The following is an 18,170-nucleotide window of genomic DNA, read 5'->3' on the forward strand; positions in this document are numbered from 1 at the left end:
GCACTCACTCCTGGCAGTTGGGTGGTTGCACTTCCCCGCTTTGGTCTCTTCTGGTGCACAGAGCATTTCCCACATCCCAGTCCCCAGCTGGCAGGATGCTTCTGCCCCCAGAGGAGCCAAGAAAAATCAGAAAAGCCCCTCTGACATGGGCTGACCCAAAACCCTTCAGATTTGACTTTTCACAGTGCTCAAAACCAGCTCAGCTCTTTGCCCTTTCATTTAAATTGGTGATGGTGAATCTGTAGAAAAAGAGGCTCTGCAGAGCATTTCTCAAAGGAAAACAAGAATATGAAAGACCAAATTTCACATTGTCTCCTCTAGACCACAGTCACAACTTTAAATGGCCAAGTTTTTCTGGTTGTTTTTTTTAAGTGGCTTTTTTTTAGAACCTTACATTTCCTCAGGGCAAAAAACATTAAAGAGAAAGTGTGAGAGAATTATGAAATCACACCTCAAAACCACCTCTGATCTTGCTTCCAGCACCCCCTGAGGCTGTGACTGTGCTGTGCCAGGCTCTATCTGCCCTGGCATTTCCACCCTGGGCTGTATCACCCATCAGTGCCAGGCAGGGGGACGTGGGCACTGAGCTGGCCAGGCCAGAGATGCCCTGATTAACCCAATCAGCCCTTTGCACATGGTTTCCTGGCTGCTGGGCACAGCTATAAAAGCAGCTCCTGGCCAGGGGCAAACTCAGGATTGCACCCAAGTGGGCAAAGATGTGCCAGCTTTGGACAATGCCAGCCCTGCTGCTGCTGCTCTGCTGCCCATGGGCCAGTGCCAGTGAGTCAGGGCTGTGCTTTGGGGCTGCTTTGGGGGTCTCAGAAGCCCCTGGCTCATATTAGGCTGGGTTTCTTTTGCAGGTGCTCTGTGGGGTGAGATTGTGGGGGGCCACGAGGCACGGCCCCACTCGCACCCCTACATGGCATACCTGAAGATCGTAGAGCATGGGTACTGTGGGGGCTTCCTGGTGGCCCCTGACTGGGTGATGTCAGCTGCACACTGCCTGGGGTGAGTATTGATACAGGGTTTTATCCCTTTTTTTCTCCCCTAGTCTTCCCTGGAGTGATTTTGGAGCAGGTCCCTCCTGTGCTGGGCAGCTCTCTGCACCTGCCTATAAAATGAAATATATCAAATAAGGGAGGGAGGGGGTGACACCCAGGCTGATTTCCCCTTTCCTCAGCCTGATTTCCCCTTTCCTCAGCCTGATTTCCCCTTTCCCCCTTCTTCTGCCATGGCCAGGAACACCACAGTCATCCTGGGGGCTCACGACATCACGGAGCCAGAAAAATCCCAGCAGGTCCGGGGAGTGCTCAAGTACTATGAGCACCCTGAGTACAACCCCATCACCTATGCAAACGACATCTTGCTGCTGCAGGCAAGGAGTTCTGAGGGGACAGAGGGGCTGGGGGGCCACCAGGGGCTGGGTAGAGCTTGTGGGGCTCCTTCCCCAAAGCTGTTCCTGCCCCAGGTGCTGGAGGTTGGGAGGGATCTGGGAAGGAGCCATGGGCAGGGTTGGAGCCTCGTGTGGCTCTCACAGCAGCTGGCAGAGCCTGCTAGACTCTGCCTGCCTCTGCAGAGCAAATATCCTGCTCACAACCCTCTCTGAACCCCCTCTAGCTGACATCAAAGGCCACTCTCAATGAATACGTGCAGCCCATCCCTCTGCCCAGGACTGGCAGCGACCTCCCCACGGGCACCAAGTGCATGATTGCAGGCTGGGGTCTGATCGACCAGGACAGGCTCACCAGCAAGCTCTTTGAGACCCAGGTGTCCATCTACAGCCGCAGGAAATGCAGCCTCTTCTACCCACAGTTGAATTCTGGCATGATCTGTGCAGGCAGCTTCCACCAGCTGAGGGATTCCAGCCAGGTAGGAGAGGGCACAGGGGATGTTCTGGAAGATGGTGACAAGTGTTTGAGCACAGGGTTTGGCTCTCTGGGTGTTCTGGCACCAGCCACAGGGGTAGAGATCAGCCCAGTTGGGAAACGGGGCAGGAATGGAGCCCCAGGGCAGGGAGGGAGCAAATCTGTTACCACAGGCAAGAAAAAAAATCTGCTGTCTCTAAAATCACTCTCATCTCTCTCCAGGGAGATTCTGGCGGGCCCCTGGTGTGCAATAACGTGGCACAAGGAGTTGTTTCCTTTGGCTATGATTCCCCACCCGGGGTCTACGCCCGCATCTCCAACTACCTGCCCTGGATCAGAAGAGTCATGAATAAATAGTGGCAGTGGCAGTGGGAGCATTTCTTCAGCTCTGCTGTGCCCTGGACACTGCAAATCTTCCTTCCTGCCCCTGCTGAAGGCTCAAATCCCTGCTGTCTCCTCAGGAACACAAATTACTTGCTCAGGGCACCTTCACTGGGTTCTGGGGCTGCTGTCTGTCCTTGCCTGCTGTCTGTCCCCCTGGCAGGGGCAGAGATGGCCCCAGATGGCACAAAAAGAGGCTGTGCCACAAGAAACCCCACTTCCTTCAGAGATAACCCTGTTCCTGCTTGAACCCTGCTTGCACTTCGAGTAAACTCAAAGCTGCCCCTCCCAGCGCGTGTTGTGTGTTTTTTGTGGCCTTGCCACAGAGAGAAGTGTTTAAATCCCATGTTTAATGTTTAAATGTTTAAATCACATGTTTCATGTTTAAATCCCATTTAACAGGAGGGAGGCTCTGGCTGCTGCACCTGAGAGGTGCAGAAATCACAGCTCTGCATCCTCAGTCTGTGGCAGAATCAGAAATAAGAGCTGGGCTTGCCCTTCTTGGGGTGATGGGTATGGGAATGTGAATCCTATTGATGGAGTGACAAAATTGTCCTTTGTCCCCTCAAAAAGGAGAGAAGCCCAGAAATTTCTCTCTTCCATTAGGTGAAAAATCCACCTCATAGTCCCTGGGGAATTTCACCTTAAATTTAAGGATAGCTAATTAGACAGAAGCCAAAAAATCCTGCTTGGGCAATTTACTAGAAAAAGAAGAGAACTAAGAAACTAAAACTAATCACTTTTGTGAGGTGTTTTAGCAGGAGCAAGGACCTCTTGCACCTAGCTCAGTTTTTCCCTGTTTGTTATTTTGCCTTTTATTAAACCTTTTTGTTCCCAACACTGCCACAGAAGCCCATCCTGCTGATTTTATGCCCCCAGAAGCAGCTGAGCTACCTTGGGTGAGTAACAGACCTGCAAGAACTTATGAGACCTGACTCGAAGAAGCTGCAATCACTGATGAGGAGTAAAACTGCCCAGGTAGGAATGGGCAGGATGATGGGCACAGATCCCATCACCAACTTCAGAGTGGTGCCACCCTCCTGCGAGCACGGGCAGAAGGGATGTGGGCACCAGCAGTGCCCAGGGCTCTGAGGGTTCCATCTCCAGGGCACAGAGCAGCTGCACAGCAAGGCCACAGGGCACTCTTGGGTTTTCTGTGGTTGAGATTACCCCTGAGGTGTTAAAAGTCTTTTTTTCCCAGCCCCACAACTGAAGAAGAAATCAGATCTGCTTTTCAAGGTTATTTTCTCATATCTATTCCATTCTTTCTCTGACCTGCTGAGATCTGTCCAGCAGGTTGGGTTGAGACACAGTGCCTGTCCTTGGGGTGGTGTTAACTTTTTATACTAAAAACTATGTGTACTTTATTTACAATAATTTTCCAATACCTATCACCTATGTTAGACAGTCTGTCTCTACTCTACACCAATCCAAAAGTGCCACCATCACAGCAGAAGATGGAGGACAAGAAGAAGGAGAAGAAGGACAGGACACACCCAGATTCCTCCATCTTTTCTCTTGAACCCATATTCTAAAAACCCCAAAATTCTGCTTTTTCACCCTGTGACAAATTAACCATCATTCTACTCAAACTTTTGTGGCTTGTAAATCTTCACACAAAGTTGGTATTGTTTCCATGGGCTAAAATGGAAGGCACAGGTGGTTTTGACCCTATGCCAAGGTCTTAAATCACTCAGGGCAGCCAGAGGAATGTCCTGGTCCTGACAGGGCACAGCAGGCTGATCTCTCTGAGCTGCAAGCGGCTCCACGGGCTGCAGGGAGCTGGATTTTCTGTGTTCTGAGCCCTTGGGTGTGGGCAGTGGCTGGTAAAACACCAGGTCAGGGTTTTGGGATCCCAGAGAGGAGGCACATCCCAAATCCCAGCTGTCACACACTCACTGCTCCCACAGTCCATCCCCATTTCTGGGGTAGAAGCACAGGAAGGTTTGAGCTGAAAGGGTTTTGAAGGAGCTGGGTTCACAGAAGTGCCTGACCCCAAAGCCACATCCTCCTCTCCTCCCTGCAGGGCCCGGACCTGGCTGGTGCTGGGCACATCCTTGTCCCCCGGTAACCCAAACCTCTCCCTGCACCTTTGGGTGATGCCCAAAGATGAGTTCTCTCCTCAAAGGATGCTCAAGGGCTCATTTCAGACATTGGAGTCTGAATTTCCTCCCATCTCCTTCCTTCCAGCTCCTTCCTGGTGGCTTCTCTTGAGTACACAGAGAGCCAAGAGTTCCCAGGGGGAGGTGATGGGGACAGAGGTTAAATGAAGTTGTTTTTTCTAAAATTAATCACCAATCTTTATTCAATACGTTACTAAAATTATAAAATACAATTTGACAACACACTGAATCATATTTTAAAATATGTATTCAAATCACACTTCTCTGCCAATATTTTTCACCAAAAAAAAATGCTATAACTAATACTCTCATTGCCAACATTACCTTAGCAATTCCTAACCACAAACAACAATCTCATCAATTTTACCATTAATATTCAAACTTTACAACAACAATTTGACCTTAATAACAATAATACTCATTCAACTATTATTACATACCCTAAAAAAAAAGTTCCACAATTAGAATTTTTCACCAAAAAAATGCTATAACTAATACTCTCATTGCCAACATTATACCATTAAAATATTCAAACTTTATAAGAACAATTTTACCTTAATAACAATAATACTTATTCAATTATTACTACATAGCCTAAAAAAGATCCACAATTAGAATTTTTCACCAAAAAAAAATTTTAACTTTATAACTAATACTGTCATTGCCAACATTACCTTAGCAATTCCTAACCATAAACAACAATCTCATCAATTTTACCCTTAAAATATTCAAACTTTACAACAACAATTTAACCTCAATAACAATAATATTCATTCAATTATTATTACATATCCTAAATAAAAAGTTCCACAGTTAGAATTTTTCACAAAAAAAAAATTAACTTTATAACTAATACTCTCATTACCAACATTGCCTTAACAATTCCTAACCATAAACAAAAGTCTCATCAATTTTACCATCAAAATATTCAAACTTTACAACAACAATTTAACTTTAATAACAATAATACTCATTTGATTGTTACTACATACCCTAAAAAAAAAGTTCCACAATTAGAATTTTCCACCAAAAAAAAGTTATAACTAATGCTCTCATTACCTTAACAAATCTTAACCACAAACAACAATCTCATCAATTTTACCATCAAAATATTCAAACTTTACAACAACGATTTAACCTTAATAACAACAATATTCATTCAATTATTACTACATACCCAAAAAAGAGCTCAGCAAACAGAATTTTTCACCCAAAAAAGGCTATAATGAATACTCTCATTCCCTTAACAAATCCTAACCACAAACAACAATCTCATCAATTTTACCATCAAAATATTCAAACTTTACAACAACAATTTAACCTTAATAACAATAATGCTTGTTCAATTGTACTACATGCCCTAAAAAATAAAAAGTTCCACAATTAGAATTTTTCACAAAAAAAAAAATTAACTTTATAACCAATACTCTCATTGCCAACATTACCTTAACTATTCCTCACCACAAACAACAATCTCATCAATTTTGCCATTAAAATATTCAAACTTACAACAACAATTTAACTTTAATAACAACAATACTCATTTGATTATTACTACATACCCAAAAAAAAGTTCCACAACTAGAATTTTCCACCAAAAAAAAGTTATAACTAATACTCTCATTCCCTTAACAAATCCTAACCACAAACAACAATCTCATCAATTTTACCATCAAAATATTCAAACTTTACAACAACAATTTAACCTTAATAACAATAATGCTTGTTCAATTGTACTACATACCCTAAAAAAATGAAAATTCCACAATTAGAGTTCCACTAATTAGCTCTGATGAATGAGTGAGTGCAGAAGTCCCTGGCAGGGGTGAGGATGTTCTGTGATGTCAGGGGGAGACTTTGTGGGTTGGTTTGTGGTGGGAAAAACCAGTGGGGAATTTTAAATATACAAAACCATTCTGCAGTGCAGGGGCAAAGGTGCCTGCCCTGCTCTCAGGGCCTTTCCCACTGCTCAGGACGAGGTTCCCCCAGCCCAGCTCGGATTTCTGCTCACAAATCCTCCAAATTCTCGCCTGGGATGGAGGGAAACTGAGTCAGCTCAGCCTCCAGCAGAAGGGTCCATGTTTGGGCTGCTGCTCAGAGCTGCTATCGGCTCACAAATCTGCAAGTGAACAGGCTGCAGCTGCTTATCTGTGCTGCATGAATCTCTGTCACGTCAGGGTTTTCCTTGAAGCTCCAGCTGCTGCAGGCTTTGCACGAGAATGGCAGCTTGGTAAATTCAAACTGGGGTTTGCCCACTTGGCACGGGAGGCAGAGGGGGAAACTGATTTACCGGCAGTGAGGGCAGCGAGGAAACATCAGCCCTGCTTCGTCACAGGTGAGATGGGGATGCTCAAGGTTGGATTTTTCTGGAAAATCCCAGAATTTGGGCTGGAAGGGACCTTAGGGATCATCTCATTCCATCCCTGGACACTTTCACCATCCCAGGCTGCTCCAATCCCATCCAGTCAGGCCTTGGACATTCCAGGGATCCAGGGGCAGCCACAGCTGCTCTGGGAATTCTGAATTCCATCCCAGGGAAGGATTTCTTCCCAGTATCATCAGTTCCATGTCACAAACACATTCATGGCCATTTTCCTCCATTAGCCAAGACAGGGGTTACTGAAGGAGAGCAGGAGGGTCCTCACCTGCCATTCACAGCCTTTGGTGATGCCTGAGGTTTGAGTTTTTATATTTTTCAGGTTCTGTGCTGCTTTAGTGTGTATTTTATTTACACAGGGTAAATAAGTTACACACTAAAGTGTCTGGGTTTCATATCAGGGGATGGTGAGCTCAGAGCAGGGAGACAAAACAATTCCTGCCCCAGATGGGGACCAAAGACAAATGATCCAAATCTCAGCCCCAAGAGCACAAACAACAGAGAAAAACAAGCAGGATGGGACTGCATGGGCTGGAGCTGGCATTGGACAATTAACTCCAATATAAAAATGGAGCAGAACTTATAAAGTGACAGACCCCATGACCTGTTGTCCATTTTGTGACCATTTTGGTTCATCTTGGGTTCATTTTGTGACCATTTTGGTTCATCTTGAGTTCATTTTGTGACAGTTTTGGTTCATCTTGGGTTCATTTTGTGACCATTTTGGTTCATCTTGGGTTCATTTTGTGACCATTTTGGGTTCATTTTGTGTTCACTTTGTGACCATTTTGGTTCATCTTGTGTTCATTTTGTGACCATTTTGGTTCATCTTGGGTTCATTTTGTGACCGTTTTAGTTCGTCTTGGGCTCAGCCCTGGCTGGGCCCTTGTGCTGCCCAAGGTGGATCCATTGAGGCCTCCTATTAAATAAATAAATTAATTAACTCTGTCTGGTTTCACAAGACATCATTAGAACTGATGGAAGTGATGCATCAGGTGAAATAAATCTCATTCATGTGGGGGCTCCTGATAAAAATCAAGAGGCTTTCCAAGAAGAGAAGCTGCAAAGGAAGAGCTCACTGGAAGTCAAAGAGGTGAGGGTGGCTGCATTGCCCACAGCTCCCAGAACAAACACAGAGTTCTAAAATTGCCTTTAGAAGGACGTCAGATCCCTCAGATCAGCCCGTGATGGAGGTGGGCTGGTGCCCAAAGCCAGAAGTGACTGAATTCCCCTCTCGCCCTGCTGAGACATGCAACTTGTGGAGAGATTCTTCAGATGAGTCTGCCTTCTGTGGTTTCCTGGAGTCTGGTGTGGGGCTATAAAACCCTGCTGGGAGCGGGGTGAGACCCCAGAAGCTCAAAGGGACCCACAGCAGGCTGGGATGGAGCCCCTGCAGAGCCTCCTGCTGCCCCTCGTGCTGGTGATGTGCCCCCCAGCCAGCAGCAGTAAGTAGAGTGGGCTGGGAATTTATAAAATCAGAGGGTTTTGGGGAAAGCTGCAAAAGGCAGGCTTCAGATACAGCAGAATTGTGATCAGAGCTAAGCAGCAGCCATGAGATAGGTCAGCAGAAAAACTATTCAAACTGTAGAAAAGCAAGGATGAATAGAACAATGATCTGTGTATTAATGCTTGTCTGAACAGCTCTCTAAGCTGCAGAAAGTTTATCTAGCAAGATATTAGGAAGGTTAAAGCTTAATAATGGAGCTCTGTGTGTTGTGTTTTAAGGCTTGCAAGCAGGTGTTGTATTTGAAATAAGCAAGCATTGTTTTAACCAAAGGTACCTGTGCTTATAGTGGTTGGATAGAACTACTAATATAAAATATATACTATACAGATATAAATACTGTCAATGTGCTTTTGCTTTGTGTGATTGGTCAAGAAGGTTATAAAGTGAGTTGTAACATTAAGTTTTCTGGTCTGCTGCCTAGATTGTGAGCTGCTGGCATCTTCCCATTGCCATAGCCATGTAATGAGACTGATGCTGGAAAATAAAACAGCTCAAGGCATGTTCCCCAGCAGTCTTGTCTCATTCACATCTGTAAATAGCCCCTTGCTGGTGTCAGAGTGGGTTGGGGATGGATAAATCTCATCTCTGTGCCCTCCAAAATCCTCATTCCCATCCCCATCCGTTGCAGGTTACCCCTGGAGGTGGAGGGAGAGAGGAGAAGCCAGGCCCCAGCCTGCTCCCTACGTGGCCTTTCTGCAGGGCAAGGACAACCACAGCTGTGGGGGCTTCCTGGTGGCCCCAGCCTGGGTGATGACGGCGGCTCAGTGCCTGCAGTGAGTCCCTGCCGTGCCCTGCACCGAGGGCTCTGCCCCTCCAGGGCCTGGGGAACAACAGCTCCTCTGGGGAGGGGTCACAGCTGGAGGCACCTCAGCCAACAGCTGGAAATGTCCTGGGTGGCAGGACAGGCTTGGGGACAGACTGGGGACAGACTGGGGACAGCTTGGGGACAGCCCTGAGCCTCATATCCATCCCTGCCCTGAGCTTAGGGACAGCTCTGAGCCCCATTTCCCTGGGGACTAGCTTGGGGACATCTTGGGGACAGTTTGGAGACAGCTCTGAGCCCCATTTCCCTCCCAGCCCTGGGGACAGCTTGGGGACAGCCCTGGGGACAGCTCTGAGCCCCATTTCCCTGGGGACCAGCGTGGGGACATCTTGGGGACAGCGCTGAGCCCCATCTCCCTCCCAGCCCTGGGGACAGGTTTGGGGACAGTGCTGAGCCCCATCTCCTTCCCCAGCCCTGGGGACAGCCCTGAGCCCCATTTCCCTGGGGACAGGCTTGGGGACATCTTGGGGACACTTTGGGGACAGCTCTGAGCCCCATCTCCCTCCCAGCCCTGGGGACAGGTTTGGGGACAGCGCTGAGCCCCATCTCCCTCCCAGCCCTGGGGACAGATTGGGAACAGCCCTGGGGACAGCTCTGAGCCCCATTTCCCTGGGGACAGGCTTGGGGACACTTTGGGGACAGTCTTGAGCCCCATCTCCCTCCCCAACCTTTGGGACAGACTTGGGGACAGCGCTGAGCCCCATTTTCCTGGGGACACACCTGGGACAGCCCTGAGCTCCATTTCCATCCCCAGCCCTGAGCCCCATCTCCCTCCCAGCCCACCCTCAGGTATTTTCCCTGATTTTCCCCCCTCCATGACTCCTTTTGTCTTCCCCAGCTATCAGCAGTGGGAGCTCAGGGTGGTTTCTCCCCTCGCTGTCAGGCTTTGTCCTTTCTGCCATCAAAATCTCTGCTGGCAGAATTGTTCCCTATGAAATAAATTCCTGTATTCCTAAGAATATTCCAGTTTCTTGCCCAGCCCTTTTCTACCCCTCTGGCTGGGGTATGGATGGACAGGAGGATTTTTCCAGGTGTGGCTCCCACACAGCTCAGGGCTGATTTGGAAATAAATATCCTTATTTAGAAACAAATGATAAATGATTTAGAAATAAATATTCTGATTTAGAAATAAATGATAAATGATTTAGAAATACATATCCTGATTTAGAAAGCCCTGGACTTCCAAGGGCTTGTGGATCCCAGAACAAGGAGAACATTGGAACAAATGTGGCCAGCTTGAGATCTGGGCACTGAAATAAAGGAGATAAAGGAGGGATAAAGGAGATAAAGGAGAAAAAGGAGATAAAGGAGCCCTTGCTCTGCCTCTTGGCTGGGCAGATTCACTGGCAGAGCTCCTTGGTTTCACCGTTCTTCTTTAAAAATTATACATATAAAATATTTATATATTAATTATATATATATAATATATATTTTATATATTGTATATAATATATATATATTATATTATATATATTGCATATTACATATTACACATTATATATTATATATTATATATTATATATTATATATTATATATTATATATTATATATTATATATTATATATTATATATTGCATATTGTATATTATTATTGTTATATAAATATATATCTTTATATAATGTACATAAATACATATATTTATATTATATATAAATTATATCTATAATTATATATATATCATTATATAATGATATAATATTTACAATATAGTATACAATATATTCTGTAATATATAATATAATATATAATATAATATATAATATAAAATATAATATATAATATAATATAATATAATATAATATAATATAATATAATATAATATAATATAATATAATATAATATATAATTTAATAATATATATAATAATATATAATGATATATATTATATATTATAATATATAATATTACGTATTATAGAATATATTGTATATTATATTGTACATATGATATAATTATTGTTATATAAATATATATATTTATATAATGAACATAAATACATATATTTATATTATATATATATATAAAAATTATATATATAATTCTATATATAATTATGTATATAAATATATATCTTTATATAATGATATAATATATTTTGTGCATGGGGAATATCTATTTACACTGCATTGTGTAATTACACTGTCCTGGCCATGCCCTGGGGGATGAACCTCAGTGTCCCCAGGTGGGACAGGGACAGGCTGGTGACACCCCTGTGCTCGATGTCACCAGGCACAAACCTCTGAGTGTCATCCTGGGAGCCCAAAGCCTGCACAGGAGAGAGGGAGGCTGGCAAACCTTCCAGGTGAAGGAGTACCACAGCTACCCCGGCTTTTCCAGCCCCAAGGAGGGCAAGGACATCCTCCTGCTGAAGGTAACCATGAACACCCTGAGCTGCAGCCCTGGGGCACCAGGGCATGGTGGATCCCAGGGCAAACACTCATCTCTGTGTTTTCTTCTCTCTTTTTATCTCTGTTTTTTGTGTCCTCACCCAGCTGAATGGCAATGCCAGCAGCAATGGCCACGTCAGGCCCATTTCCTTGGAGAAATCCAAAATTCGGGGCGGCACCGAGTGCAGCCTGGCTGGCTGGGGGGACAGGACAGCCACTGTCACCATCACCAGGCAGAGGGACTGCCTCAACCACTACCCAGGCCTTGCTGACAACCTCATTTGTGGCCAGAGCTCGTCCTCCAAGGTACCTGGAAAGGTCAGTGTGCTCGGAGAGGGGAGGCTTGAGGCACTGACAACAGGATCCTTGTGGTTCCCTGTGGATCCTTGTGGAACCTTGTGGTTCCTTGTGGTTCCCTGTGGATCCTTGTGGATCCTTGTGGTTCCTTGTGGATCCTTGTGGATCCTTGTGGTTCCCTGTGGATCCTTGTGGATCCTTGTGGAACCTTGTGGATCCTTGTGGTTCCTTGTGGTTCTCTGTGGATCCTTGTGGATCCTTGTGGTTCCCTGTGGATCCTTGTGGATCCTTGTGGATCCTTGTGGTTCCTTGTGGTTCCCTGTGGATCCTTGTGGAACCTTGTGGATCCTTGTGGATCCTTGTGGTTCCTTGTGGTTCCCTGTGGATCCTTGTGGAACCTTGTGGAACCTTGTGGATCCTTGTGGTTCCTTGTGGTTCTCTGTGGATTCTTGTGGATCCTTGTGGTTCCTTGTGGTTCTCTGTGGATCCTTGTGGATCCTTGTGGATCCTTGTGGATCCTTGTGGTTCCTTGTGCTCTCCCATGGCACAGGAGGAGCTGGCAGTCCCAGCAATGGCTCACCCTGAGCCTCACTGTTGGTCTGAGTGAGTTTTGTGTCTGGAGCCAGCAGAAAGGCAGAAATGGAATTTTATTGTTCCCAATAAAACTTGTTGTTGTCACCACCAGCCCCTTGTGTGGCTGGAGAAGAGCAGGCTCAGAGGTCACCCCATTGCTCTCTACACCTTCCTGAAGGGAGGCTGCAGACAGGTGGGGTTGGTCTCTTCCACCAGGCAGCACTGACAGAACCAGAGGACACAGTGGATATTGGATATTAGGAAGAAATTTTTCACCAAAAGAATAATAAAGCACTGGGATGCTCTTCCCAGGGAGGTGGTGGAATCACCATCTCTGGATGTGTTTTAAAAAAGATTGGACATGGCACTTGGTGCTATAGAATAGTTGAGGTGTTGATGATCTTAGAGGTCTCTTTTAACCTCATTATTCTGGAATTCTGGGAGTCTGTGATTCTGATTCTCAGTGATTCTGGGACTCTGATCCTCTGGGATTCTGTGATTCTGAGATTCTGATTCTCAGTGATTGTGGCACTCTGGGATTCTGGGATTCTCAGCAATTCTGTGATTTTGGGATTCTGTGATTCTGATTTTCAGTGATTCTGGGATTTTGGGATTCTGTGATTCTGATTTTCAGTGATTCTGTGATTCTGGGATTTTGGGATTCTGTGATTCTGATTTTCAGTGATTCTGGGATTTTGGGATTCTGTGATTCTGTTATCCCCGCCCACTGCAGTCCAGGCTCTGCTGGGCAAATCCTGCCCTGAATTTGCAGCCTCCCTCCCTCCTTCCCTGCAGCTCCACCACCCAGCCCTGATCTCTCTCCTCTTTTTCACAGGGTGATGCTGGGGATCCTCTGGTCTGCAACAACAAAGCCTTTGGCATCTTCTCCTACCGGCACAACAACTGGCCTGGCTTCTACACCCACATTGCTCCTTACCTGCCCTGGGTCCACAGTGTCATCAAATCCTTGTGACGCTGCAGAGCTCACCCTGCAGAGCCCCGTCCTCACCAGCTTTTATTTCCATTTTTCTCTGCCGCAGCTCCTGGTGGATGTGGCAGGGGTTTCTCTGTGAGCTCTGCCCGCCCTGGGGCTGGCACAGAGGAGCTGCCTGGGCTGGGTTGGTGCCCTGGGCTCCTGCCCTGCTGTGGCTCCAGCTGTGGAGAGGAGCAGCAGCACAGCCCCAGAGAGGAGCCAGCAGCTCAGGGGGTGCCTGGAACCCTCGGGGGTTCCAAACCCTGCATGAGGAGATCAGAGGGATGCAGGGAGCAGCCTGGCATTCCTGCTGTTTGTGGCATGTCTGGGTGTCCTCTGCCCCATTCCTGGGCTCCAAGGACACCCCCAGTGCTTCACTGCTGCTCTCCCAACCTCTGAACCCTGCTGCCTCCTTCCTCCCCTCCTCTGCAGCCCCAGTGTTGTGAGAACACATAAAACCAATAAATCTCATCAGCATTTCCAAGCATTTTCCTGGTGCTGTTTGGATTTCTCTGGAGCCCTGGCTCCAGTGCTGAGCAGCTCAGGAGGAAGCCACAGCTCCAAGAGCTGAATCCCAAACTGGAGATTTCCACCCCAAACCAGTGACCTCCATTTCTCCATTTTCTGCCAGAAACCTCCAGAAGAGAGCTCCAGTCTGGATTTCAGATTGGACTCTCTTCACTCCCTCCAGGGGTCTCCAAGCTGGTCCTTGGGTGGGATTTTTCTGTCCCATCCTCTCCCCCCTCTCAGTTCTACCCCATCCCACCTCTGGCTGCCAAACCAGCACCTTCCTTCCCCCCAGGGCACCTCTGGCACTCCCAGTGCTCATTGTGGCACCTGAGTCATCTTTTAGCAAAGAGAGGAACCTCACAGCCCCACCACGGCCTGACAAGTCAGGAAATATTTTATTTCTGGTTGTGGTTTTTAAGACAAAAATATATAAACCCCTGCCTTTTCTACAATAGAGCTTAAACATATTGCAACCTGAGGGAATTAATCTGGAGAATTTGGAAAGAGACCAAGCGAGAGGAGCTCAAACGCTTCCGTCAGATGTTTGGGATTTCATTTACAGAAACATTTCTGGGGAGTGTTTGCCTTTCCTTGTGCTCACCTCTGCCCAAAGGTGACTTGTCAGAGGCCATTCCAACATCTGTGGCAGCGCTGGATACAAAACACAAGGACAAAGATGTGAAGACTCCAAATATTTTCCAAACCTTATCATTCAAAATGTCTAAAAGTCCCCAGGTCACTCACCTGACCAAGAAAAGCTGCAGCTGAGCAGAGTTATCAGTGTGGTTTTTGCTGTGGGTGGTGTTGCACAAGGAAAGCACCTCGAGCAAATTTCTGCTGGGTTTTCCATGCCCAGAGTGCCCTCTTTGGGTTGGCAACAGGGTTTGTTCTTCAGGGTTCTGTCTCAAACAAATTCCAAACTGATCCAACAAAATTCACCTCTTCCAGTTTGGAAAGAAATTCATGGCTGAGCTGAGGAAAGGCCCCTCTTATCCCCAGGGTTCTTTACATCATTTAATCTGCTCTGAATCAAGGGTTGCAAAGCTGATACTGAGATTTCTTTTTTCCTGAGGCTGCCAAATCCTGCCCAGAAGAATCTATTCTATTCTATTCTATTCTATTCTATTCTATTCTATTCTATTCTATTCTATTCTATTCTATTCTACTCTATTCAACCCCCAGGGTTCTTTACATCATTTAATCTGCTCTGAATCAAGGGTTGCAAAGCTGATACTGAGATTTCTTTTTTTCTGAGGCTGCCAAATCCTGCCCAGAAGAATCTATTCTATTCCATTCAATTCCATTGCATTCTATTCTAATTCTATTCTAGTTCTATTCTAATTCTATTCTTATGCTATTTAATTTCTTATTCTATTCTATTCCATTCTATTCTATTCTATTCTAACCTCCAGGGTTCTTTACATCATTTAATCTGCTCTGAATCAAGGGTTGCAAAGCTGATATTGAGATTTCTTTTTTCCTGAGGCTGCCAAATCCTGCCCAGAAGAATCTATTCTATTCCATTCCATTCCATTGTATTCTAGTTCTATTCTAATTCTATTCTGGTCTACTCTACTCTATTCTATTCTATTCCATTCCATTCCACTCTATTCTAATTCTATTCTTATGCTATTTCATATTCTATTCTATTCTATTCTATTCTATTCTATTCTATTCTATTCTATTCTATTCTATTCTATTCTATTCTATTCTATTCTATTCCCAGTGCTCCTCCTGTGTCCCCTCTTGGGGAGCTGGAATTCCTGACTCGCTGGGAGGGAGGATGGAAGCAGCAGAGCAGGAGGGACCTGTCCTTGGGGAGCTCCCTCATTTATTTCCATGGCCAGGAGCTGCAGATCTCCCCTGAGATGAAGCAGGAGCAGCTCCAGGAGCAGCTCCAGGACAGGGAACAGCCCAGGGCAGAGCTGAGGTCCCTGAGAAGCCACATCCTCACCCAGCTCAGCAGCTGGGGTTACCCAGAAGCTCCACACTGCCCAATGTGGAGGCTCTGTCACACATTTCAGCCACAAAAACTCTTCTAAAGCCATGAGTTCTCCAGCCACAGTGGTGGAGATGGTACAAAAATTAAATATAGCTGGACTTCCTGGTCAGGCTGCATGGCAGGAGATAAAGCAGCTCCAGGACAATGATACCAAACTGGTGTCACTGGGAGAGCACACAGGAAACAGCTTGGGGTGGGATAAGCCCTGGCTGAGCCCAGGGCTCAAGAAACTCTTGACAGAAATGTTCCAACAGCAGCTGCCATTGCACAGGCCAGGCTGCCCCTGAGCCCTGTGTGGGACCAGGAAAACACAGGGCACAAACCTGGGGTACAGGAGGGAGGCTTTATATTCCTGCTTTATAAATTCCACATGGCATTTTACTGTTATACTGGACAGATGTTTCCCTTTCTTCCCCAGAGGGCAAAGGGAAAGCTCAGAGGAAAGAGGAGGATGATGGTTGTCCAAGGACAAGGCAAATCCCAAATTCTTTCTTCTTTGCCCTTTTTCTTGCACATGGGATTTTTTTAATATGAAAAATAATAAAAAAAAAAAATATTTCCTTCATGCTTTACCCATGTGCACAACCCAAAGGAGCTGCTTTGGTAGGGCAGGGACATGCAAGGGCCAGGCTTGAAGTGATCTGCAGCAGTCCCTGGGCCAGCTCACCTTCTCAGGACACTCCCCTGGCCCACAGCCCAGCCCTGGCAGCTTTCTTGGCTCAGTCCCTCCCTCTGGGGCAGGCTGGAGGCCAAAGGAATTATCCAGGCACTGGAGGAGCCTGATGACACAGCTTCCCATGCTCCCAGACCTCTCCGTGCAGGGTGGGCACAGGAGGAGCTGAGAGCTTCAGCCTGACTGCAGAGATGGAGCTCTCTGTGCTGCTGGGGAAGCTTTTCCAGCCTGCATTGATGCCTCAGGTTTTGGTTTTTATAGTTTTCAGATTCTATTCTATTCTATTCTATTCTATTCTATTCTATTCTATTCTATTCTATATTTCTGTTCTTATTCCTATTCTGCTCCCAGCCCTGTCCAGCCTGGCCTTGGACATTTCAGGGATCCAGGGGCAGCCACAGCTGCTCTGGGAATTCTGAATTCTATTCCAGCTCCTCCCCACCCTCCCAGGGAAGGATTTCTTCCCACTATCATCAGTTCCATGTTACAAACACTTTCATGGCAATTTTCCTCCATTAGCCAAGACTGGGTTACTGAAGGAGAGCAGAAGGGTCCTCACCTGCCATTCACAGCCTTTAGTGAGGCCTCAGGTTTGAGTTTTTATATTTTTCAGGTTCTGTGCTGCTTTAGTGTGTATTTTATTTGCACAGGGTAAATAAGGTACACACTAAAGTGTATTTTAGTTTGTGTGTGGGTCTGGGTTTCATATCAGGGGATGGTGAGCTCAGAGCAGGGAGACAAAACAATTCCTGCTCCAGCTGGGCACCAAGGACAAATGATCCAAATCTCAGCCCAGGAGCACAAACCCCGTGGGCTGGAGAGAGAAAAACAAGCAGGGTGGGACTGGAGGGGCTAAAGCTGGAATGGGACAATGAACTGCAAGGTGCAAATGGAGCAGAACTGATCAAAAGTGAGAGACCCTGTGATGTGTTGTCCATTTTGTGGCCATTCTGGGTTGTGCTGCCCAAGGTGGATACATTGAGGCCTCTGAATAAATCCCAATTTTGTTCTTTAGCTCAGTCTAGGGTCTGTTCAGGTCACCCTTCACAAGGCCCCAGGGCTGGATGGTCCTTGGGAAAGCAGCAAGTGTGATCCTGCTGTTCCTGGGCTGTTCCCTCAGCTGCCTCCTTCCCTGGGCTGCTCCAGGAACAGCCCCACTCACACCTGAGGCTGCAAAAGGCCTTTGACACCCAGGATTTGCCCCCAGCTGGAAATGGCTGTTAAAACTTCATTTTTTCCCCCTCAACTTGTTGCTTTGCTTTATTTAAACAGAGCAGATTTGGCTCTTTGCAGAGAACACAACGCATGACTGAGGACACAAACACTGACGCTGCTCCCCAGCTGCTGAAGGGGACAGAACCTCTGAGAAAAGCAACAGAAACTCACCCAAAAAGCTAGAAAAATGAGAATTTAAATCCTTGCCAGGGCTCTGGCCACCACACCATTGTTCCCTTCCTGGTGGGAGCCAACAAAATGTCTCAGGAGCTGCAGTTTCACCTGGGCTAAGTGACCTTGGAGGGAGCAGAACATCCTCAGCTGCAGCTTCCTGAAAACACAGGAAACCTTTACAGAGAGGAAATTGGCCATCTCTACCCACTCCCAGCTGATTTAGTGCAACATTCCTGGAGAATGAGCCCAGAGAAAAGGAATTAAGCTCTATAAACTCCATGTCAGGAAA

At 46.2% G+C, this 18,170-nt stretch overlaps 2 protein-coding genes across 2 annotated transcripts; both read left to right on the forward strand.

Moving 5' to 3' along the window:
* The first annotated feature begins 579 nt into the window (after positions 1-579).
* Positions 580-2,530, forward strand: LOC102071916 (mast cell protease 1A-like). The gene is made up of 5 exons (XM_005495765.4): positions 580-780; positions 861-1,008; positions 1,240-1,375; positions 1,618-1,869; positions 2,088-2,530. The coding sequence occupies exons 1-5, from the start codon at positions 717-719 to the stop codon at positions 2,220-2,222; spliced, it is 735 nt and encodes a 244-aa protein (XP_005495822.4). The 5' UTR covers positions 580-716; the 3' UTR covers positions 2,223-2,530.
* A 5,181-nt stretch (positions 2,531-7,711) lies between these two features.
* Positions 7,712-13,786, forward strand: LOC102072095 (granzyme K-like). Its single transcript, XM_026798344.2, has 5 exons — positions 7,712-8,191; positions 8,882-9,026; positions 11,307-11,448; positions 11,570-11,782; positions 13,170-13,786. Exons 1-5 carry the CDS (start codon positions 8,128-8,130, stop codon positions 13,305-13,307), a joined length of 702 nt encoding a protein of 233 aa, XP_026654145.2. The 5' UTR covers positions 7,712-8,127; the 3' UTR covers positions 13,308-13,786.
* Positions 13,787-18,170: the final 4,384 nt, after the last annotated feature.

This window comes from Zonotrichia albicollis, chromosome 29, assembly GCF_047830755.1.
Source record: "Zonotrichia albicollis isolate bZonAlb1 chromosome 29, bZonAlb1.hap1, whole genome shotgun sequence".
Lineage (NCBI taxonomy): Eukaryota > Metazoa > Chordata > Aves > Passeriformes > Passerellidae > Zonotrichia > Zonotrichia albicollis.

Excerpts from the sequence above, each read along its gene's own strand:
- LOC102071916 (XM_005495765.4), top strand. The coding sequence starts at position 717 with ATGTGCCAGCTTTGGACAATGCCAGCCCTGCTGCTGCTGCTCTGCTGC. Across the intron at positions 781-860 it reads CTGCCCATGGGCCAGTGCCA|GTGCTCTGTGGGGTGAGATT; the intron begins GTGAGTCAGGGC and ends TTTCTTTTGCAG. Across the intron at positions 1,376-1,617 it reads ACGACATCTTGCTGCTGCAG|CTGACATCAAAGGCCACTCT; the intron begins GCAAGGAGTTCT and ends AACCCCCTCTAG.
- LOC102072095 (XM_026798344.2), top strand. The coding sequence starts at position 8,128 with ATGGAGCCCCTGCAGAGCCTCCTGCTGCCCCTCGTGCTGGTGATGTGC. Across the intron at positions 8,192-8,881 it reads GTGCCCCCCAGCCAGCAGCA|GTTACCCCTGGAGGTGGAGG; the intron begins GTAAGTAGAGTG and ends CATCCGTTGCAG. Across the intron at positions 9,027-11,306 it reads ACGGCGGCTCAGTGCCTGCA|GCACAAACCTCTGAGTGTCA; the intron begins GTGAGTCCCTGC and ends CGATGTCACCAG.